The sequence below is a fragment of the Lissotriton vulgaris genome, chromosome 11, assembly GCF_964263255.1.
Source record: "Lissotriton vulgaris chromosome 11, aLisVul1.2, whole genome shotgun sequence".
NCBI lineage: Eukaryota > Metazoa > Chordata > Amphibia > Caudata > Salamandridae > Lissotriton > Lissotriton vulgaris.
This window is the reverse complement of record NC_141699.1, coordinates 774,536,622-774,561,842: the sequence shown is the minus strand read 5'-3', so window position 1 is coordinate 774,561,842 and position 25,221 is coordinate 774,536,622. Positions and strand designations below refer to the sequence as shown.

Here is a 25,221-nt window from a genome sequence, read left to right as displayed (position 1 = left end):
AAGGGCCGCCATTCTAAATTGCTAAAATGAATTCCTTCAATTTAATTAGAATTGACTCACTTGAAGATGCGATCTGACAATTGATTTCTGTTTGTTAAATTCAAAGTTCTTTCTCATGAAGAAGTACAAGAGTGCTGAGGCTTCAGTCTGCGTTGAACGTGAGCGGTGATTGCAGCATTTCAGGACTTCATAACAAAATGACCCACACAGGTCCGCCTGTCCTTGAAAGAATGCTGATGGGAACTGTAAAAGCAAAAGAAAACATTTATAACATTGATTTTTACATGACTTACATTATGCTTTCCATTCCTAAATATGTCATGAGATAGGTGCCCATGCTTCCATCAGCTCAAGACACCCCCAGTTACTACTTTAAGATTTTTTTCTACAGTAGTCAGAGCAGAAGTCTGTGCACTTCTTTTGTTTACTACACATTAGTTATTGAAATAGAGTAGAGATGTTTCAGGAAAATTTGTTTTTGGGGGAAAGCTGAATTTAAAGAAATTGCGGGAATTTATTATAGTACTAAAAAATTATACTTGTGTCTTTATTCAAAGATAATACTGTTGTGAACAGAATTAACTGCAAATGCCATTTATATGCAAGTAAATAATGGCTAATGAAAGCTGAGACATGTGCAGGTGTGGATTCTCAATTTTTAAAACCTTTTCTTGTTTTTATTTAAAATAAACTCTTAATAAATGTATCTTCATAAAGTTTCTGAAGTTTAGAAAAGGTGCCTGAAAGTTAATTACAAATTCTATTCTAAGTTAGGGAGTTCTTCCTGTACAATGTTTGAGCGGGACAACATTCAGATTTTTTTTTTACAAAGGTAAATATGTTGAACGTTTTCTAGCTCTACATTTCACAGTGTGCAAAAGTTGCTACATTTGTACAAAGTTCCTGATGCAATTTTTTAAGGGGTATGCAGAATTAAAATCACCAGAGAAGTTATGTGGGGTTTTCCCTTTTTTTACGTATTGCAAACTTTTTGGAGTTTGCAAATTTTTAAACTTTTGGAAAAACCTTCAGGAATTTTACAGAAGCAAAGTCCATCAGCGTTGCCGTCAGCTAATTTGAATGCTACAGACTCAAGCACTGTTGCATGCCTGGCTTATTGATGTAAAACATTTTTCAAATATTAGACTAACAAGACAAACATAAATACTACATGAATACTAAGGAAATATTTATAAGTGGGCCGTTGGGCCGTTAAATTGTGATCCCTGAGCAAACACTTTTTGCATAGGGATCCCACTATTATAAGTGGTGCAAGGTTTACTGCACCCGGTAATAGACAGGTGTGATAACATTCACAACCCCTATTAAATTTTAGTAGGTCTAGCCTGTAGAAATTTAACAGGGGAAAGGGCCAGGAATTTATCGGGACATGCAAGTCTTTTTTGTGGTAAGCACCAAAAGATGCATGTTATTCTCCCAATACCAAGATAAAACCCAGAGTAAGAGCTATATATCGGAAAAGATAACTTCCAAACCCAGGGGTATCAACTTATATCAGGTGCGATGAATACTGTATATCCCACTGGCACTAAACAGTTGGTCCAAAAGTGAATGCAAGTTTCTTTAGCTACTGTTCTGAATGAAGTAAGGTGTTCCATTAAAAATGTAATCAGTCAGTGGAATGCATCTGTTTGAAGGTTACATATACTACATCTAAGCAATATTTATTTTGTTCTACCATGGCACAATGGGTTATGAATAGTTACCTTGCAAACAAAAAGGCGCAATGCTGAGAAGACATGCTGAAGAGCAGCTACTGATTGGTTTATTTGCAAAAAGAGTAAGAAGGTATCAAAAACTTTTTTCATGAGTGCATTCTGACATTCTGATTGCTGCAGCTGCTTCTGTAAGGAGAACATATAAGTATTGTTCAGCAAGTGAGAAAGAAATACATTGAGAGAACAATAATATGCACTAAGCCTCATGTTTGTTCATTTTTCTATATTCACCTGATTAAAGGTAAGCACAGCAAGTTTATTCAAACCAAGTCAGTGCATTCATTTGAAACACTTTGCTACTGATGTTTACACATCAATGTTTTCCCAGGAACAGAAACAAAATGCACTGTAGAATAAATACATTATAGACTGCAGAAAATATATATTGTTCTTGATAAGCACCAACACAGATCGTTAAATGTATATTATGATTTATCTGTATTTGTTTAGCGTATTATTATTACTAGTGCACTCCACTGGCGGCTCCTCTGCTAAGGCAGAGGAGCGTCCCCCCATATAAAATCCTTTGTACTAACCAGACTGTTGCTGTTGTCGCCGTCAGACTTTCCAGACTTTTTACCCTCGCCTTTGCTGTCACCCAGCCTCCCTGTGTCCCAGGAGGGATTGACCGCCCTCCCGCAACGCTACAACTTGCAGCACCCGCTTCGCGGGCGCTGCTGCACGGTGAGTGGCGTGGGGTCGAGGCTGGGAGAGCATTCGCGCTGTTGGGTCTGTTCCATGAGGAGGGAGCACCGAGATAACATCGAGGGAGCGCGCCGCAGGGACTCGTAAGACCAGGAGTCCCTGCGCTGCACAGGTGTGCACGGGCGCGCCCCCAGGAAGACACGCCCCCTGCTTGTCCAGCCTACTAAAGCGGGAAACTGTGTAGCCTCCAGCGGGATCCTTTGTACTAACCAGACTGTTGCTGTTGTCGTCGTCAGACTTTCCAGACTTTTTACCCTCGCCTTTGCTGTCACCCGGCCTCCCTGTGTCCCAGGAGGGATTGACCGCCCTCCCGCAACGCTACAACTTGCAGCACCCGCTTCGCGGGCGCTGCTGCGCGGTGAGTGGCGTGGGGTCGAGGCTGGGAGAGCATTCGCGCTGTTGGGTCTGTTCCAGGAGGAGGGAGCACCGAGATAACATCGAGGGAGCGCGCCGCAGGGACTCGTAAGACCAGGAGTCCCTGCGCTGCACAGGTGTGCACGGGCGCGCCCCCAGGAAGACACGCCCCCTGCTCGCAAAACCTCCTTATATTAAACAGTCTACCGCTCAGCGGGACGCGAACGGGATGCCGAGCGAAGCCAGGGCAGAGGGCGGGCCCTCTGTGGCCCTCAGAGGCCAGAAGAGGCTGGGCTGGGCCATCCCCCTGAAAAATTGTACTTTATAACTCTTGAACTAGGCTTCTAGTCGGTTCCACCTGCACCAGCCAAATCTACCCTCTGTATTCAGCACTACAGATTATGAGGAAGACCACCAAGAAGCCCAAGATGCCCACTTTAAGATCGAGCACAAAAAATAAAACGGATCCTCCCCCGCCATTACCAACACTGACCGCCATTGACAAAATGCTTAAACAAACTATAGGGGCAGTGTCTAATGCCATCGCAAACACCAAAAGAAGAATGTCACTACCACCCGTGACAATCATCCAGGAAACCCAGGAATCCCTTATCAACCTGACCGAGGCCTCTCGAGATTTGGTAGAGGAACTCGACACCAGCTTGCCCCTTTCTCCCTCTTCTTTTTCTGCCCTACCTTGTGCGCAGGTGCCTGCAGACAGTCGCAGCGAGAGATCTGTTGCACAAACACACAACCATATTAACACTCCCTGCAGTATTGAGAAAAATCTGCACAAGGAAGGCCCTAAACGTGGGGGGAAAAAAGGATCTTTAAAAGGATCTTCAAAAACTAGAAATCACAACCTGGTTACACCAATAAATCCACCGGCCTCGGGAATACCGTGTTGGATCACCAACATGGTGGCTGACCTTAAAACGGACCTCGAACACTCCATTACTGTGCTGCTAAAACCCCTCATAGCTAAAATAGACAGACTAACATCAATTGTAAACAACAGAGGGAACGGCACAAAAACCCAATCAGGGCAAGAAGGCGGTTTAAGAAAACAGACCGACGTTACATCCCATAGCCAAACTAAGGACAAGGTTCCTGTGATCCCTGATGCGCCCGCAAAAACCCCAAATAGAGCCAGTTTAGAAAGTACTAAAGATAAGCAAAAGGCTGCCCCCACATCAGACAGAGGGAAAAGCAGTAACAAAACAACTACTGAAAATAACAAAACAAACCCAGGACCCCCCTAAACGTTGGAAGCAAACAATGTTCAAACCCCCAATGTGAATTCAAAGCCTCCGCCCACTGCAACAACTAAAGAAAACAAAACATCTACTCGCTTTAGGACAATTAATCTCCCGCCTGAAGCACTGCCTTATGTAGTGGTTTTAACAGGAGTTCCACCTCTAAGGGAGGGCCAACGGGAATCACAAATAGAATTGAAAAATAAATGTGCACAGTGGCTACAAATACACAGACCCTTGCCCCCCAATGTTTTTGGGGAAATCTTGTCTGTAAGAAGAGGCGAGTGGATCGGCAAAGGCACCAAGACTATAGCAGGGGACATAATTACGATAAACTTTAGAGATATGGCTACAGTTAATTTTATCTGTAATGCCCCCCCTAGCTATACCCGATCACAGATCCACCCGGTACACTTGTCTTATTTCTATCCCTTTGCACCCCAAAGAACCAGGCAGAACAACAGAACCTTCCTGAATAATTTACCACCTCCTGGTACCCACTATGGTCCACCTCAATGGCAAAGACCAAACTTTGCCATGCCAAACTACGACTCCTCCCTAATGCAATATGCACACTGGAACAGATTCGGTGTGCTGGAAGAGGTCGACTGACAGGGATGGGTCAATCAGTCCCCTAAGACCGGGAGGTGGAAAGTGGAAAATCCACCAATAACAGGAAGGAAAAAAGGGATGGACATTGGAACAGTTGACGTGCCCGACAGAGGAGGATATACCAAAATTCCGAATACCAGCCTAGGAAGAGAAGAAGGGACAAATCCACTAAACATCTTTAGTGACATTCACTCCAACAATGACACACTAACGGAAACAGGCAAACAGGTTACGCCCCTATCAGATGAACCAAAAAGAACCACTAAAGAAAAAACGCCAGTAAATCTACTAATAGCATCCTGGAACATCGCAGGACTAGCGGCTAAGTTCGAATCACAGGAATGGCTTAGCTACATCAAAAAATACCACATCATTTGCCTGCAGGAAACTTGGGCTCTCGAATTAAATGACTACAGCCTGGAAGGATACAAAAGCTTTTGTGCCCCAGCCAAAAAAGTAACCTCTGGGAGAGCAAGTGGGGGTCTTGCTATATATGTCAATTTAGACATTAAGGGCACCTGGAGTAACATCAAATGGGCCTCACACAACCTACAAGTTCTAAGGTTCACCTCATCAAGAATAACCCTTTTCCTAGTCAATTGGTACAACGCCCCAGCACTGATGGCGAGGGGAAAAGCTATTTCTGAACTAGAGGAATGCTTAAGAAATTTAAACTTTTTACACAAGACACCAAATGAACCGAGTGTAATACTAACGGGAGATTTTAACTGTCATTTATGCGACAAACTAAAACCCTTCAATAAAGACTGGTCAAGATGCACTTTAATGAAAGGCCCGCATTTTGCACATACAAAAGAGGGATGGGATTTGGAGAGAATAAGGAAAAGGAATAACTTAACCCAAACGCTAGACCTTGTGACACTGGGCGAATTAGGTGAACTGACACCAACGTACAAAGGAAGAGGGTGCCACTCCTACATTGATTTTATTCTAGTCTCGCCCATCCTAAAAAGAAACATTAACAACACTAAAATTGAGGCCAGTAGCTTTAGTGATCATAACCCGGTCTTTATCGCAATCGAAGGTTTTGATTTTAACACATGCCCAAAGAAACCTGACACCGTGGAAAAAGCCGTGGATCAGGGAAGAAGAATCAGATGGGCAAAAATTGATGGGGACAGTTTTTATAAAAAATTACTAATAGATGCTTCAGCTGCAATCGACAAATGCTTAGACCCAAGTGTATGCTGGGAACGGGTGGTCAAGGCTTTCGAAGAAATCGCGCATCACGTAAACAACTCACTAACGACCACGGGATCTAATAAAATGGATTCAAATCCCCGTTGGTTCGATGCGAATTGTACCAAGGCGCTTAAAGAACTGAAGGATAGCCTTCACTGCAAACCAAGGGATAAGACCAGGGTGACAAAGAGCAGAGCAGAGTATAAAAAGACCTTGAAAAAACGTAAGCAAAGCCTACAAAACCAGGCCTGGGAGGATTTAAGGGACGCCGCCGAAAGAAAAGACATTGTTAGCTTCTGGAAAGTGATTAACTCCCCTTGCTTCCAGGACCAAGGGGCACCAAAAATCACAAACATCATCTTACCGGAGCAATGGCAGACCCACTTCCAGAGCCTATCTAACCACTCAAACCACCTAGCCCCGGAGGATACATTGAGGAAACATCAGCCGGCAAAGCTAGACTTCTCTCTGAAAGAAGTCAAAAGGGGAATAACTGGGCTAAGCAAAAATAAGGCCCCGAGCCCGGACGGAATTCCACCAGACCTGTACCTAAGTCAACCTGACCTGTGGGCACCGTTACTCACCAGGGTACTAAATGAGGCGGTGGTGGCAGGTCTGCCCCAGTCTTGGTCAACGGTGACTATAGTCCCAATTTACAAGAAAGGGAACCGCGATGACCCCCAATGCTACCGACCCATATCGCTTATAGACGTGACCGCAAAAGCACTAGGGCGAGTCATCCTACAGCGATTGCAAGATTGGGCCGAGGAACATCAAATCCTTTCAGAAATGCAATATGGCTTCAGGAAAGGCAGATCCACTACTGACCAATGTTTAAATCTTTACCTCCTGATAGCCAAATATACCATCGCTGGAAAGGGGTCCATTTATATGGGGTTTATGGACCTTTCAGCGGCTTTCGACCGTGTAAATAGGAGAAAGCTCTGGAGCATGTTACTAGAACTAGGAGTGGACCAACCGCTAGTGGACACCTTGCAAAATCTCCACCGGAACACCACTGCAAGCGTAAGGTACAGCCAAGAGGGTAAGAAGACCGACCCTTTCACTTGCACAAGTGGAGTAAGACAAGGATGTATCCTTGCGCCCTTTTTGTTCTCCATTTACATCAACTCGTTGGAAAAAGACCTGCTTAAACTCAAGGTGGATTCACCCCAAATCGGTCATCGTGCGGTACCTGTGTTACTTTACGCCGATGACGCGGTTTTGCTTGCTAGAACCCCCTTAGGCCTGCAAAAACTGATTGATGGGTTTGTCAGATTTATGGACAAACTAGACCTGGCAACCAATCTGGAAAAATCCTACATTATGTCCGTTGGAAAACCTACAAAAGGATCTTTTTCCTTTCACATTGGGTCACACAAAATCGACAAAGTTCAGACCTTTTCGTATTTGGGGGTACTATTCGATCATCACCTTTCTTTTAAACCCTTGGTCGAAAAACATTCCACGAAACTTGCAGCCTCAGTGGGAGCTATCATGGGATACGGGCAAAGACTGGGAAAATGGTCCCCGGAACAAATCCTGAACCTTTATAGGTCAATTTGTTGCGCGAAAGTCTCCTATGGCGCAGAAGTGTGGGGCTTCTTGGATAGTAAAGCCCAGCAGATACAGACCGAAGAAAACAAATTCTTGAGGAGAATTCTTAAGGTCCCTCAGAGTGTATCGGCCCACATAATCCATGAAGAACTAGGAGAACTCTTCATAGAAGACAAAATCAAAATTAAACCTCTCCTGGCATGGGTCAAAATATGGAATAATCCAGAGGCCGCCCTCACAAGACAAATCATCGAGGACTGCCTCAAAAAAGACAAAGGTGACACCATCCCTTGGCTGAACTATGTAAAGAAATCCCTAGCCGAAATCGATTGCACAAACTTTTTCACATCCCCAGACTCCATAACACCTGAGAGCAAACCATTGGTGAAGAACCTCTTCTTGGCACAGCTCAAGCTAACTAGAGCAGAAAAATAAAATTGTAAACCCACAAATTCCACCTATAACGAACTTACAGCAAAGCATGGAATGGAACCTTATTTAAGGGTCATGTTCAATGCCCAGGACCGCTTCGTCATGACACGGTTCAGACTAAACATGCTGCATCATATTCTCGCGGTCCCGGCGGGGTTTACTCACACACTGGCTGAGAAGGGTACCTGCGGCTGCGACCACAGGTCTCCGCAGGATACCCTTCATTTTGTCCTATTGTGCCCATTTTATATCATGCCAAGACGCAAGTTCCTGGTGGGGATTCTGAAAGACATAAAACCTAAACATGCAAGAACGGCTCTGAGATTCCTACAGGAAGCAGAGGACGCATATACCCTCTTTTGCACCATAACTTTTATCCGTGTAGCAATAAGACTAAGAAATACTAGAGAAAATTGACCATTGACATCTGCCTGTTCCCATGACGAGTTAAATTGTATGAACATTTTAATCAATGATTCCCGTATTATTTTTTCTTAGGTGTGTATTTTGTATCTGTGCTTTTATGGTGTCTTTTTTAAGAACCGAATAAAGATTATAAATTGAAAATTGATATTAACGTTCGGTATTATCATTTTATCTTTTGTAATCAGCTTGCTGCGGAAGCCAGGCGGGCAGAGTTGGGCTCCCTGCTCTTCACAATGGGAGGAGTGATGGCAGCACCTAAAGTGAACATGCCACTTTGGCCGAACGTCTCAGGGTGGCCAAAGTGTCATGCGCACTCTGCATGCTCTCCACCCAGGCTGCATTACTGCTGTGTTGAGAGGAGGACGGAGAAAGAAGTAGCGGCGGTCGGCAGCAAAAAGGTGTGTGTTTTTTGATAAATTATTTCCCCCCTCCATCCGTCTGTCCCCCGGTGGGACGGTTTGTTACAGGCCTAGCTTACACTTTTAGATTGTGGTATGGATTGATGAGATGTTTACTGCAGACCAAGGCGGTCACTTACTAACGTTTTGCACATGCACTCACATGATACAAAGCATTGCAAATCATGACATTAATTAATTTACCATTAAAAAGGCCTATAGACACAGGGCAAATATGTGCAGTGTGAGTGTTCCTAAATCTCTTAGCAAATCTAGATCTTAGAGATCGTGAGTGCATGAAGTTCTGAGAGGCACTATGAACAATTTACAGCAAACATGAGCCTGTGGTACACATGTGGTAGACTTTAGAAGAGGGTGAGATGGTGACTGTACCCTTGTAATTAGATGCTATGAAATCAGTGTTGTTGAAATGATATTAGGGTAATACAAGTTGGGTTCAAGCCATTACTTTTTGAAATACTTGGAGATTAATAGCATTTCTGATTTAATTTGGGAGAGTGTTCCGTACCATAGAGCTCTGAACTGATAACGCAAAACCCCCAAAGAGACTTTTTTAGCGCTTGAGGAACATAATGCTAATTTTACCTGATGAGTGATGCAGTGTGCCTTGAAGTAAATCCTACTGATATAAGGGAGTTAATTGCTGCAGTGTAAAGTGAGGTTGGATATGGTCTCTGAACAGGAAACTGTGGAGCAGCCTGGTTGCTGTGTTCTGAGCCAGGAAGGAATTTGACGGATCCTAAGCAGATGCCCTTGGTGTAGTCAGCTGAGAAAATACAAGGGCAGATACTGTTTATCTGCTGAGGGACCTCCAAGAAGGGGTGGATACATCTTGGAACCCTACTGAGTGTAGGAAATAAAGATTGAAATACATGGTTTACCTGGGAAGATATAGAGGGGTCTGTATCAATGATGTTTCAGATGTTCCTGACCTTACTAGTTGTTGGAACTTCAGCTATTGAACACAGGGCAGCTAAGAAAGTAAATCCCCACAGATCAGAATATAACACCCTATGGAGGTATTTTATTTCCATATAAGGACCTAAGCAAACCTGCATAATTTCATCAGACAGCACTGTCTTGGTACATGAGATTCAAAATAAAGCTCAGAAATTCATGTCCCTGCAGGAATTTGACAGTAGCAATAATATCAACATTACTTTCATCATAACAACTCCCTTCATTCTTTTTTGCTTCTTTTGGACCAAGCTTTATTCTCGATTTATTTATATGACTGCTCCTTTTATGAAGCAAAGTCTGGTAAAAACGTTGGTACATTTTCAGCTTATGATGGATGGTGGGTGGATAAATTAGGATGGATTGCATTATTGCAATGTGTTTATTCTCTTGTTTCACATTAAAACACTGTACAGTGGGCCTGCAACAGATTGTTACCTCACCAAATTGTGTTTCGCTGTTCTCATAAGGCATCCTCACCCAAATATAAATAGACACGTATAAGAGCAACTCCTGTTTGGTCTGATTAGGACCTGGAATAAGCCAACTGAAATAACATTTGGCCAATAATCATGTCATTTTACCACCACTGTATGCCTGACATCACTTATTCACAATGCAATCCTCACTGTCAAATGCATAGAAAAATGTTCCACTCACTCATAACGCTTTCATCTCACACATTCTCATTCACAACTCCTGATTACTGTTCACACGCCACAAACATTGTATCTCATGCTTATAAATGCTCACAAGGCCAACCAACTTACTAGAAATACACTGTCCAGTTGTTTCTCTAAGCAGCACCACACCTACCAATCTACCACCTGGTAAAATGTTGTGTTTCTAAGTAAGCCTTCATTGTATAAATCACCAATCTCAGTATGATGACATTCAATAAATACTCAAACAACAATTTTCTAGAAGTCTTCAACTTCATGGCAGTTTGAGCCAAACAACAGATAAAAGCTACACTGTGAGATCCCCACACTGTATCCCTCTATGATCCTACCCACAACAAAGTCTAAATCCTTCAGTGGTTATTTTTCTCCATGTATCCCTCTCTTGGCATGCCACCCTCCATTCCAGTGCAATGGTAGTACTGGCATTCTGATTTATAATCTGCATGCTGGACCAATCTACCACAAACAACCAAGGCCATCAAACAATATTACTCATTGAGGGGCTACACTATTAACACAATGAAACATGACCTTGGAAGAATATAAAAGAGAAACAAATGAGACTACAAGATCCAACAGTCCTTCAATACTACCAAGAAAATGAGCATCAATTCCCATGCAAATTTAATGTTCACATTACAAAATAGAAACCCTCAGAATTGTGGTTCCACCAAAAACAAGTCGAAAGCAAAATATCCAACCACAAAAACAAAATGTAATGGTGAAAATCTCTACTCCCAGTGACCTGAACCCTGGAAAGAGTAGCACTAGTCACACAGAATTTCCACGTGACTTGCAAAATATCCTGCTATTCAAAAATCATCAATAGAAGCTACACATTTTTATGAGTCAATAAGCATTCATTAACCTACTGTCTGATCCCTAGGAAACACTGACTGGGAAATTGCAATGCTACAAATTGGCTCTTCAGTGGAAAAAGCTAACAAAATATGGAAAATAGCAGCAGCATTATACTTCACATGCACCATCCCAAACATATTGTATTACAGCATATCCTGATACACCATATTCAAAACAGAGGCAAATTTTTATCTTGGCAGTATAGATACTCTGTTGCAACAGCAATGGAGTAGCTATACCAGCAAGATAATGGTCTACCTGCCTTATTTAGATGCAAGAAGACTATACATTAAATCACAGTGGAGACTACTACATTTCTGCCATGCTTAAACCCCCCTGATAGGCCCTGCGAAGTAAGGTCCAACAGATTTACAGCTGTAGTTCTGCCCACCTAGTTTAGATGAGCGAAATTACAGGTCAGTTTTCAACTGCTAAATACTCCCCTCACCATGGGAGAAGACAACAGGCAGTGACACTTGCGAAATGCTCCCCTTGCAATGGGAGAACATTTCCATGTCGGAGGGACCCTTTTCTTTTTTATTTTCAAAAGAAAATCCCATTTTTGAAAATAAAAAAAGAAAACCGTTTGGTGCTGAGCTCAATCATGCTGACAGAGACCTGTACCAAACAGCAGGTTATCCCCCACCAGGGCGATGGACCAATTTATTCTGTCACCCTGGCGGAACAATAGGCTGTCTGCCAGGATTTAAATTGGCTCCTTAGTTCCTCCAACTATAAGGTTAACACATAGTAATACAAAATTCTCCTATCCACCGCTATAAAGTCCCTCTCAGGAGATGTCATAACTGTCACCTCGAAACAGTCACGCGAAAGGCAGCTGCCTCCTTTACCTCACTTAGGCTGCACCAATTGAGGTTGGTTGTTCCTTCCAAAAAGTGTGGCCCAAATGTAAAGGTTTGAAAATGAACAGAGCTAAAATACAGAGCCCAAAAACTCAAACCTAATGGTGCTCTTGTTACCTCAGAAGCTCACAAAGTCTCACCTTTGAAAGCTCATTGTTTGAGAAAAGTTGAATATGTACTAGGTCCCGCACTGGCAATGCTTCAAGATATAGGATTCTCTATGCACCCAAATATGAAATGCTCTGTCATGCCCACATTTAAAAAACACTCTAAAAATCGTGCTCATTTGTAAATAACTCAAGCCCTCTTTCTTAAACATGTTGTTTGAATACAAGCCTTCAGCATAATCGTACATGCCTTAACAGAAAGTCTTAAACATCAGTGACCACATGTGTAAAATTCTTTAAATATGGTTATCTAGCTCTCATATCTCTATATATTCATTCTCTGAGACAATGTTGACTCTAATTTCAGTTATGATAATGTCTGTATATTTAAAATAAATCTAAATATTATAGCAAAAGCTGTTAAATGCGCATGTGTATCGTACAATGCCCTGATGTACCAATAGGCCTAGGTAATGTGCTATAAAATGGGGTGAAAAAATGAAAATCTAAATTTAAAAAACCAACACACTAAAAGTAAGTTGCCCCATGTACTTACTAACCACAGACCAAACTCACATTTCTATTTCTAAGGAAGACATTAAAGATAAATCCATTGTCCAACAACAGGAGCAGAGTATCAACAAACACCTCCTAATTCAAATATTACACATATTTCAGGTCATGTTGAAGTGCAGTAAAAGCCAACGAGCAAGTAGTAAATCACAACATAACAACCACAGAAACCCTTAACTCCAGTCAGGCTGGATCTCTTGGTAGGATTTGAAACTGCTGATCAATGTAACCTGTGAAACAACCTCACCCATGTGAGCCTCAACAGCACTGCACTTCAATTGTTAATTCCTACCTATCATATCACCACCAATTAATCTGAATGGTCAAAACGGTATCTCAGTGATGACTAGTGCGATAGTAAGATGCAGATTTTAACAGCAAATGTGCCAAAAAAGTGACATTTTGCAAATTAGAAAGTAGTGATACACTACGCCTATTAGCAAATCTCAGTGACTTATTATGTGCACATAGGTCTCTATCCATATTTTATAGTGTCAATGTGTGTGCAATTCATAAAAAATGCTACAATAGAGAATTGTTAAACTTTTTGAGTGGATTTTGAAAGATGTATAAAACATAGGCACATGTCTAAAAACCTGGAAAATTGCCCCTCAAACTTTGACGGACAGAATACCTTACTAATTCTCAGACCATGTAAATGTACTGAAAAATCCTGACAGATAGAGCAATATTTCACAAATAGTCTTTACTTTTGTGGCCTGATGATACAAACACTGCAATTGATGACCCTAAAATGCCTTCTTTGTTGTAAAATGAAATTCTAAGGAGATTCTCACATAAAACTTTAGACAAACTTTACCTACTCTGTTGATGGTGTTCTGAGGTAACAAGTTGGGCAACAATGACAGATTGAAGCGGAATAAGGCAACTAACATAGGATAAGAAATGAAAATTGATCGAACTCATGTGCTTCCCTCAGAAGACAAAGGCAGTATCTTAGGGTTCTGAAGTTAAATTATTGAATTTACTTTCCCCACTCAGAAAACAATTTTAAATTGGGATCCTAGAGAGACACTTGAGAAGATGCAAATGACTCCATTAAAAGAAAGGCTGTGCTATTTGTATTTTACACAGATAATAATGCTGGATGTGTATACATATTTGTGTAGCCCTTGAAGTTCATCCTGCTGTGATTTTCATGAAAAACCTATGATAAGTGTACGTTCGTAGATCAACAACCAGCGATTTACCCTTGTTTATTGATTATGTCATTAATTTATATCAAAGTCATTCTCATTCTGTAAAAACAAATGGGCACATATAAAAATTGCTCTACTATCAAGCATGTTTTAAATATATTCTACTAAATGTTAAATTATTTTAAAACAAGAATCGCCTATATTTTTCACCTGGGGCCAAAGGTTACTATGTTAAGAGCTTTCCTCATAGCTCCCATGATCTCTGAGTGCTAGTTATTTAAAACTTTCAAATTCTAACAACTTTGGAGGACAGTATGAGTTTGTGGAGGCTGCAAGGATTCTGCTCTGCCATAGAGACATTAGGTCCATGAACACACTAGATAACTAAATCAAATATTCAGATTCAGTTGGTCAAAGCTATTATATCTAGTTGGGAACTTCTGGAATGAAGCGAGCATTCCTGATGTTCCTGATTACATTGTCCTGTAATTGAATAGGAGGGAATACATGGTAGAGATTGGCCTGTTCAATGATTTAAAGGAACTTATGGACCACCCAGTAACAGAACTGTGCAGTTAATGTTTGTTATTTGTTAGGGATGCATGAAGATTGCAATCTGTGTGACAGTTTAAATGGAGGGTATCCGCCAAGAGCTTCACTTTGAACATTAGGTGCCCAGGTTATGTCATTTAAAAGCATAGGATTTTTCTCGGCTATGGATATAGCTCTGGACATGACAGGTTTATTCCAAGTCCATGCCCACAGAGGTGCTGCATGTTTGTGGACAGACAAAGACCTTATTATTTCTACTTAGAGGATATGCCTTGTAAAGGCAGAGCAACAATATATGCATGTACAATGTATGTTGATATCCTTGGTGGAGTCAGACGTAAATGGTAGAACCATCCTCCAGGTAGGACCCATGTTTTTCAATCAAAGGTATGTGTTACTAACTAACTGAGTTCTCATTATTGAAGAGCTGATGACTGTTGATAAAATGTTGCCCAAACAGCGGATCTACTTCTTTTGAACTGTTAATACTGCCTGCATATTCAATCAGTCAATAGGCACAGCTCAAATATATGATGAAATAAAGTCCAATAAAAGAATAATTGTCCCCCATAGAGCAAGCACACATGTACATTTCCAGTAATAAATGGCATTTATATTCTTTCTTTTTTAAATTATTTTTTTACAGTCGTGCATAATCAGAGTATTAGGTTGTTGGGACTATACATAGAAATAGCAAAAGAAAGCATGACAAGAATATACGATGAACAATAGATTCTGGTATGGTATTGCACTCCTGTAATGATAAGAAGGGATGATGTTAGTAATTATGAAGTGTACAGCTTTTGGTCAACCCAATGTAGGGGTCAAATGGAGAGGTATCTTGACGAAGGAAATAGGGTGTGTGGAGTTGTTTCGGCCAACCGGAGTAGAGCTCTAGTGGTGGGGGACCCAGGTCTTTGGGGGGCATATGAGTATGAGAGTTATCGCCAGATTCAAAACTAGCGAGAGTATATGAACATACTTTATATGATAATGGTGTGCAACTTGAGCCAAAGCGAATCTCAGGATAGGGTAATCGTCTCCTCTTCATGGGGTGGAGCAATTAATAGTTGCGTAGTTGTGGCCAAATAGGGTTGGTGCTTGGTGTATGTCTCATTCATGGTGTCACAGCTCACCAAATCGTGCATCCATCCTTTCATTGTCGGGACTGAGGCGGCACCCCAATGCATAGAAACTTGTCTGTTCGCTAGCAAAAGTACAATGGCAGTAAAGCGCCAAACTCCGGCAGGGAGGGGTTTGACATACCCCAGAAATGCTGTTAGAAGGGATGGGGCTAATTCTATGTCTATCATTTATGACAGTATGCAGAATATTTCTTACCAATAGGCAAGCACCGATGCACAATTCCATGCTAAGAGCGTAAAGTTTGCCTGTCTCTGGCACATTGAGTGCAGTAATGTGGTTTGGTAGGGTCAAACTTAGCCAACAGTTATTGGGTGGTATAGATGCGATGTGGGTATTTGAAGTGTACAAGTTTGAGTTGGAGGTTATAGGAAACTAGTTTTGTCTGCTCACAGCAACAACGCCATGTTGTGTCTGGTAGAGGGGCCCATAAACCTGCCTCCCAGTCTGCTCGAGCTCCTCTTTCCACTAGTGGTTTCAGGAGGAGAGTGTGTGGTATAGTCGTGAAACCAAATGAGATATATCTGACGTGTTGACAATTAATAACAATAGTGGAAACTCAGGGGGTTCAGCTGGCGCAGTCAGGAAAGTGATGCGCATGGTGGTATGTAGCCGGTGGAGTATGAATCTGTCCATATATGTCATGTTTTGTCCTTCCACTAGGCATGCAACTGTTCATATTTCATTATTAGCAAATAAGTCACCTAGCTGGAGCAGGCTGCAGCCGGATAGGGTGCGCTTAGTGAGATCTTCCGTAGTTAATGGCAACCCGGGATTCTCAGCAAGGGGGATGTGCAGGGATTATAACTGATCATAGTTGAGATATTGTTGAAGTTTAGCCCTGATTTAATGCAGCGGCCAGGACTGGTTGTCCTGAGTCCTGGGCCACCTCGACCATCTTGTCAGTCTTTAAAAAGGGGGGTCTCAACAACACACTGTTATAGATCAATATCGCTGTTTGATTCGGTGGTTAAGGTGGTGGGTCGTGTGCCCTTGGATAGACTGACTGAATGGGCAGAGGAACACAATATCCTATCAAATGTTCAATATGAGTCTGGCCAGGCCGGTCCACTGTGGCCCAGTGTCTTAACCTCACCATGATCCTTAGCAAGTACATGGTTGCACGCCCTGGTACCATCTACCTAGCTTTCATGGACTTATCTTCTACATTTGATTGCGTGAACAGGTCCAAACTGTGGCAGTCCATGAAAGATATAGGGGTAGATGGCAACATTGTTTACTTTCTAGAGGATCTTCATCGTGCAACCAAGGTTAACGTCAGGTTTTTGCAAGATCTGCATGTTTCCCGTGGCTTTGACATCAAAAGAGGCATTCGTCAAGGTTGCATTATGGCCCCCTTCCTGTTCAATTTTTATACGATCTAGACTAAGTTCTTCTGTCTACAGGGGTGAATTACCCTTATTAAGGCAGATGCGGCCTCCCTGTATTACTTTATGCAGATGACGCAGTCCTTGTTTCGAGGGCTGCAAGGGGGCTACAAACCCTACTTGATGCTTTTTCCATCCTTATGGCGGATATAGATTTATCTATTAATGATTCTAAATCCTATGTCATACAAGTGGGGATCAGCCTGAAAAAACGGTTTTAATTCAGGGTTGGCCTGGCAAAGGTGCCGCAAACTGATGTATTTTCTTATCTAGGGGTCGTTTTAGATACGCCTGGAAAGGGGGGCCCACTTAAACAAAGAAAGAAGGGGGATCTGATGCCGGTGAACGTGGCTATTTTTAATTTTGCATCCAAGCTAGGTAAGAGACCTATTGCAGCCTTGTTGAAGATCTACCTTGCAAAGAGTGTTGCTACTGCCTCCTATGGAAGCAAAATGTCGGGGCATATCCCTGTGTAAACCCAGCATACGTAAATTTATAATGTTGAAGAATACATTATCAATCGAGCCTTACCTCCGGGGACCTTTTAGCACTTATGAACGGTTTTTATTGTCAAGATTCCGATTGGACCTTTTTCACCTCCTGCTCGCCGTACCTAGGGGGACTAGTAGGGAGCAAGTGTTAGCACCCTGTGGCTGCGACGGAGAGTCTCCACAGGATCTGCTACATTTTGTTTTATTTTGTAGTTTTTATGTAGCCCCTCAGAAGTTTTTTATCATGCAGATTTTGAAAAGGATGGATTTTAAACAGGCTAGTCCAGCTCTCCTGTTATTACAACTACTGAAGGAGGAGTGTGTCCCTTTTGTTCTTGGGTACCTGAAATCTGTGGTAAAATCCAGGGCCTGTCTTGATTGAATATTAACTGTTGTCAGTGGTCGAGGTTATTCTTAAATTTTGTTTTAGGTACGGGACGGTGCAATCACGTTGCTAGATAATTAACTTACTGCTAATGCCCAATGATACATGAATTTTTTAGTTTTATCACATTCATTTTTTTTTATGGAATGTCGTGGAATGTGATTTTATGTAATTAATATGTGAGGATAACTTTTATGGTTTTATACTGCTGAAACCGAATAAAGTTGAACTTAATTTAATTTAATTGAAGTTTAGCCTAGGCCCAGCTCGTAGTGGGCAGGGCTTGTATTTCAGTGGCATTTCTGGGTAGGCCCTGAGGCAATATAGTGGAAGGTGGATATGGGTGGGTCTGAGAACCTTACGGTTTCAGAAACTGTAACCGGACATCATGATGGAACCAGTGATAAGCAAAGGAGGCTTGCGCCACCAGGTAATAGAGATAGAAATCTGGAACACAAACCCCCCACGCTCATATGGCAATGTCAGGGTATGCCAGTTAATCCTAGGTTGCTTTCCAGCCCATATTAGGAGTGTTAGAGCGTTCCGAAGAAAATCGAAGAAGGCAGAGGTAAGACCTATGGGTATGTTGAGAAACCGATATAGAAAACGAGGGAGCACTACTATTTTTATGATTGCTATTCTGCCTGCCACGGATAATGGAAGTTCAATCCAATGTTGCACTTGGGATGCCAGTTTATCGCCGGGCCATAATTCAAGTGTATAACTTCTGAGCTTTGACGATGGAGGTAAATTCCCAGGTACTTGGGTGGGTCGATGAACCATTTTAGGGAGAATTTCAGGGAAAAGGGGGTCACTGCATTTGTTAAACGGCATTTATATTCATAAGAAAAAAGCAATCTGTAGAACAGTGACCTCATTTTCATGAATTAATGCAATATTTATGTTCGGAAAAGTTTGAGAGTTTGCAATTCTTCTTGAAGGTGACCCAGAAGAATATGGAGTTTTTAATATTGCCTTAGATAAGTATTAATTATAGCTCGACAACCTCTGTATCAAAGTAAGTATGTGTCGGTACATATGGATTTACTATTCATAAATCCACATCTATGTACCTTGATATGTCCTCAAAGTAGGTAGATTTGGAGTTAAGAACAGTAAATCTATAACTATCTATGTACATTTACCTTGCCAATATAGTGTTAGATGATATTCTGGAGTCAATATTTTTGTAGTGAATATGTTTGACTTCGTTATTCTGACCTGCAGTCCTTTGAGAAGAGTTTGTTTTCTAGAGGTTGTAATCAACCAATTTCTCTAGATATTTGAATTTCTGATTTTCGGAAGGAAGCTTTCACAACTGCCATACTTTCTATAAAATCTTTTGGAATAGTGTTCATGTCTAATGGTAAAACATATTTGATTGAAAATGAACTTTTTATCTTGGAACTATGAGAAGGACAGTAAAGTTGTGCACCTTTTAAAATGTTGTGTCAAAATTACTCTCTTATTGAAATTTCTACATTTAACATAAGCTTGTTTAATGTCTTCCACCCTCAAATGCACTCAGCATTCAGAATAGGATGTTTTTAATTAGAAAATGATGTGAATGCAAACATGGTATGCTTACATTAAAAATGAAACCCTGCCATGCTTAAATGAGACTTAACAGTATTGTTTTCCTGATATGCTATGTATGAAAACTAAGTCCTACCTTTTATGATTGGGAGCTGGGAGTGAATATGTGATTATCCAAAAACGTAACCATCTTTTTCTAATTACTTCTATACCTCATTGGTAATGGGAAAAAGTTGGAATACTGAAGACATGAACAATCTCCCTTTTTACGAGGAGTGGGAAATAGTGGACTGGTTAATACACCAAAAACTAAAATTATGCCTTGCATGGGGTTAAGTTGTGCAGGTTCCTGAAAGTTGCATGTTTGACCCTTCATTGCCACTGGCTTTCCAGATCTCTAAGTTGTACCAGAAATTGGATAGCGGAAAATCAGTCTACTAACACCATCACCTAAACAACACTCATCAGACACCGAACAACAAAATACAATGCAACCACTGCAAAATTGATGCACATTCATCCGTGTGATTTGACAGAAGTGCTAATGTCCTACAGCGGGCACAACAGGAATCACCACTAAGGACTACACAAAAAGTAGACGAGCAATACTCAAAGAATCCTGACTACTTCAACATAAAAATACAGAACCATGTGGAAAGTTATCCTCTCTTTTGCAAAGAGCACTAGGAGGCCATAATAATGGCAATATGTACTAAATATTTTCTGATTACATGACTTTTCAAACTTTGGTCTCAGTTTTGAGTTTATATATTTTTAATTTCTAATGGCCGGACATTTTATAAGCATTGGACACCAAAGAGAACATTTTCATGCATTAACATTTCTTAAGGACCTCACGGACCTGCATCCTAATGGAATAATTTGACTAATTAGGTACTTATCAGCAACATGTTATTATTTGGGGCCGCTTGTGTGCATGCTCCACTTTATTGTAATAAGTGCTTATTTAATTGACACTGAATAGAATTGGACAAAGTTAAAGTGTGATCTCAACATACATTTAAACCTTTGTCTGTGATTCATATTGTGTTCTGTGGGTTTCATTATCCCAAAACGTAAGGTGCCATTTTCAATTTGTATTAGCCTAGGCTTTGATAAACAGATTTCTCAATGCACCTGAATTAGTTTATGGTGCCTCCCTCAGGAAACTGACATTAAGGGTTATGTCTGTGAACACACCCGGAGGTACCCCCTATCTCCCTTTAATATAGAAGCCCTATTGTTCATTGAAGAACAGAAGAGAATGTACTTTGTTGAAGATTTAGGCCTAAACAAATGTTTCTGGAAAGTCTCAATAAGTTGTACATTATTCCAGTTTTACCACAATATTTTATAGTTTATCTTAAGAAAATTACCACTCCAGGATAACGACTGCCACAATATTGGGAAGGAAAGTATTTGAGGTTGAGTAAAGATTTACTATTGGAAAACATGTACCTTCAAGTTGGTAGCTCTGAAGTTAAAAAGAGTAAGGCATAAATGCATTAAGGTAAAATCCGCTCGCAAAGGTGCAGATTCTTAGAATTTGCCCCTTTGCGACCGGTATTTTTGCATTTGGGATGCAAAAATCGCAAATTAAGAAATCTCAAAATTGCGATTACTTGCATTTAAGGAATCTCAAATTGAGATTCCTTAAATCCAATGCATTAAAGTTTAAAAAATAGGGATTTCGATAATAGGGCTCGCAAATTACCATGAAGTTGAACTTCATGGTAATTTGCAAAAACTTTGAAAAATGCACTAAAGTGAATTTTTCAAAGTTTCATTTTGCGCACACACTTGCCCTAAGGGCATGTGTGTGTGCAACATATGTGCACAGATCAATTTCAGGGGTGCAACAGTCTGTCCTTTGGACACCCCTGCACCCTTGAAATCGTATTCTCAATTTGCGAATCGCAAATTGCGATTCGCAAATTGAGAATGTCTTCCCATTCATTCCTATGGGGCCCATAGGAATGAATGGGGAGGTATTCCTTAATTGCGACTCACAATTTGCGAGTCACAATTTAGGAATTTTAAGAAATCGCTATTTTTTTAGTGATTTCTTCATGCATTGCATTTTGCTATTCCTTAATAGCGAATCGTTATTTTTCGCTATTAAGGAATAGCAAAATGGGTTCTTGATGTATCTGGGGTTAAATCTATACTTACCTATATATATTTAAGTTCATGATATTATAGTAGTCAATTCTATGCATATGTAAATTTGGCTGGACAATATTTTGTCATGCCGTATTGTGACTTGCAAACTAAATTAACAGTTATTATTTTTCTTGATCTAATGACATGTCACTCTAAGCAAAGACCTAATGTCTATATGTTTCACTATAAGATTTACCAGGTATTCATTGCAGCTCTATATCCAAGTTTTGACAATTGCAAATGGTTAGTCAGAGTGGAAATCCATAATTCTTACCTGATGACTTTGATTGAAGAGGCATAAAAGATCAAGAATGGTAAGGCAAACCTCTGTAGCACTGTTTGTCTCCATATCCAAGTGGTATGCAATATCTGTTTCATTGGATCCACCTATACACATTGGAAAATCAGATTTAATGAAATAAGAACTCTCGTACAAATAATAATATTTGAAAAGTATGTTACGTTTCCCTCCTTTTGAACACTGTACTTATGAAATTTAAAAAGCATATCCCTTCAAAACAGGGAGAATGAAATGTAACTAATAATGAAATCTTTTCATTAAATTTTTGCAGAATACACATTATTTACTGGAAGTTTCTGCTCAAGAATATATCATCCCTTTCTAAAAGAGCCACCCAATATCACACTCTTTCTTTCATACCCAAGCAGAAGTGAAATTAGTTGTTTACTGGTGATCAGTGTCAAATGATTATCATTCAGATCAAACCAAAGAAGGCCTGTTGGGAGTCACCTTGAAGAAAGGTTATTTACCTGCTGTAACAATCTTTCTGGTGGATAATATATCTACCTGTAGATTCCTCACCTGTATAACAATCCCAGGTGTCAGACTGGAGCTGGAAACTTCAAATATCTCATGTCACCAGTAGGAGCAGGGGTTTCATACTGACGCTGGAAGAGTCATCTGGTGATGTATTCAAGGCCATAAAGGGGCTGCCCCGATGTAACTATATCAGTTCCATCCACTTTTTCCCATCCTCCAGGGTGAGTGAGAGGCTGACATCAATAGAGTAGGTAGTACCAAAAACTTAAAATGAAATCATAACTTTCCCCATAACAAAACCATCAAACGCAGAGGTGGACGGGTCATTGAGGAATCTGCAGGTAGATATAAAACCCACAAGAAACATTGTTACTGTAGGTAAGTAACTTTTTCTTCTGGTGGGTAGTTTTGCATGCAGATTCCTCCCCTGTAGAACAGTTTACAGAGAAATTCCCTGCCTTAGAAGGAGGGTCGAAGGATTATTAGACAAGGAAGTTCTGTAAAAAACACTGGCAATGAGCTCATCACTACGCATTTTAGAATCCAGGCAGTAGTGCTTGGCAAAAGTGTGAAGGGATGTTTGTGTCACCACCTTGCACATGTCTGCAATAAGAAAGTCCATGGCTAAGGCAGTTGATGTGGATATGGCCCTGGTGGAAGGATCACTGAGTCCCTCCAGTGGGCCTTTTTTGCTAGAGTATAAGAAGTTGTGATAGATAAGATGATCAATCTAGAGTGGGTCCTCTTTTGTATTGCCTTCCCCTTCTTAGCTATGCAGTAACCAACAAAGAGCTGGCCTTCCTTGGTGCAGTCGAGATCGTATCTGACTGTTCGCCTAGGATCCAGCCAGAACAACTGCTCCATCTCCTTGGTGGGAAGTGGGATAGGGTGGGGGATAATACATTGAAGGGTGATGGACTGACCTTGGTGGAGGGGATTCAATACTTTTGGAAGCCAAGACAATTCTGGTTTGCAACACCAATTTGTCAAGCTAGTAAGAGGTCAAAGGAGGGTGGGAGCTGAGACCCTGTCAATTGCTCAGCCTTCTGGCTGAGGTGATAGCCGCCAAAAACAGTTTTGAACATCAACATCCTCATAGGACAACTATCCAGGACCTCAAACAGAGTTCTCTAAAGGAACACCAACACTAGATTAAGGTCCCACAAGAGACCAACAAAAGAGGTTGGAGAATACATATCCGTCATTTACTTCAATAACCCCAGGACAATGAGGGACTTAAAAAGGGATGGCTGTTCTGACACATAGAGGAATGCTGAAAAGGCAGCTAAATACCCATTGACAGTGCTTACCGCACAACCTCTCTGAGCAAGAGGATATTGAGCATATTGGAGGACCTGAGACAGTTTGGCCTGTGAGGGGTGCACAAGATTGTCTGCACACCGTGCAACAAGTTTTTCCATCTGCCCAAGTAAACAGATTTGGTGGCTAGATAAAGTGCTGACAATAAGATGTCCACCTGCGCTGGGAGCTGAAAGGAACTCAGTTGTCCCCGCTCAATCTCCAAGCATGTAAGTGGAGTTCTCAGAGTCTGGCATGGCGACCCATGCTCCCAACCGACTGTGTGAGAAGGTCAGGCCTGTATGATAGACTCAGCAGGGGACATGTGCAAAAGCACAAAAGGTTTGCATATCATACCCTTTTTGGCCAATCTGGAGTAGTGAGAATAACTTGGCCTGGTCTTGGTGAATCTTCATCAGAACTCAAGGAACCAAGGATATGGGGGAAACCATAATGCAGCTGCAAGTTCCACCTCACCTGAAATACGTACTGCAATGCTCCCCTCCACGGATACCGGAGGGCGCAGAACTGACAATAGTGAGGTTTTTTCGAGGAGGCGACAAGTCCACAAGAGGAGCGCCTCATGCATCCACACTCGTAGTTGGTAAGATAACATTGCTTTAGGCTGTTGGCTCTGACATTCAAAGACCCCACCAGGTGATTGGTGGTGAGACCCTACTCCCCCTTGCTTGCTGACATACCACATCCCTGTTGTGTTGTCTGTCAAGCTCTGGACGGACTGACCTTGGATGGAGGGGAAGAAGGTCTTGAGTGCCAGCTAATTTGCCCATTCATATGAAAAACCAGTTCTTCCGGAGACCAGCGTCTCTGATCTGTACATTCTCCAGATTGGCTCGCCACGCGAAGGTGGGGGCATCCATCACTAGTGTAGTCACAGGCAGAGGAGGAATGAAGACCATCCTGCAGCTCAGGATTGCCCCATTCCTCCACCAGCCACTTTTGCCGCAGTGCCAGGCAAGATCAAGATGGAGATTGACAGGTCTCTCCCGTACTGTAGCCACTGACTGGGGAAGCACCACTGTGTGGCCATCAAGTGCCAACATGCATGTGTGACTAGGAGGATGCAGGAAGCTGGAAGACCTAGCACTCTTAGGACTGGAAGTCTCACACCTTGATAGAAAGATGGAACCAATTCCTGGAGGTCTCCGATCCTCTGCAGTAGAGGAAAGGCACAGAAAAAGGTGGTGTCTACTACAGACCCTATGAAATTGGATTGTTGGGAGAGCAGCATGTGCAATTTAGGCTCATGGATTGAAAATCCCAAGTCAAACTGCAGGAATGCTGTCGACCGCACATGGCACAATACCAATTCTGGGAAACCAATTTTGATCAGCCAGTCATCCAGGTACAGGAACATTGGGAGGCCGCTCTTCTGTGATGGGCCACCACTACTGCCATCACCTTTGTGAAGACTCAAGGTGCCAATGTCAAGCCAAAGAGTAGTACCCCTGTTAGACCTGTCAGCCTTAGGGTGGTCTTCGAGCAACCTTTTTGTCTTCAGTCATTGATTTTTGCTGATCTCGTTTTCGCTGGCCTTAGGACTCTGTGCACTTTG

The 25,221-nt window shown here is 41.6% G+C and overlaps 1 protein-coding gene across 9 annotated transcripts in view; it reads right to left on the bottom strand.

The window, feature by feature from the left end:
• DOCK10 (dedicator of cytokinesis 10) overlaps window positions 1-25,221 on the bottom strand; it is a 1,740,483-nt gene that overhangs the window by 250,551 nt on the left and 1,464,711 nt on the right. For all 9 annotated transcript variants that reach the window (XM_086943899.1, XM_086943900.1, XM_086943901.1 and 6 more), the window contains exons 41-43: window positions 21,840-21,952; window positions 1,728-1,865; window positions 61-243 (exon numbers count right to left, since the gene is read on the bottom strand). In XM_086943899.1, coding sequence (XP_086800025.1) covers window positions 61-243; window positions 1,728-1,865; window positions 21,840-21,952 — 434 coding nt within the window. The remainder of the gene's footprint in view (window positions 1-60; window positions 244-1,727; window positions 1,866-21,839; window positions 21,953-25,221) is intronic.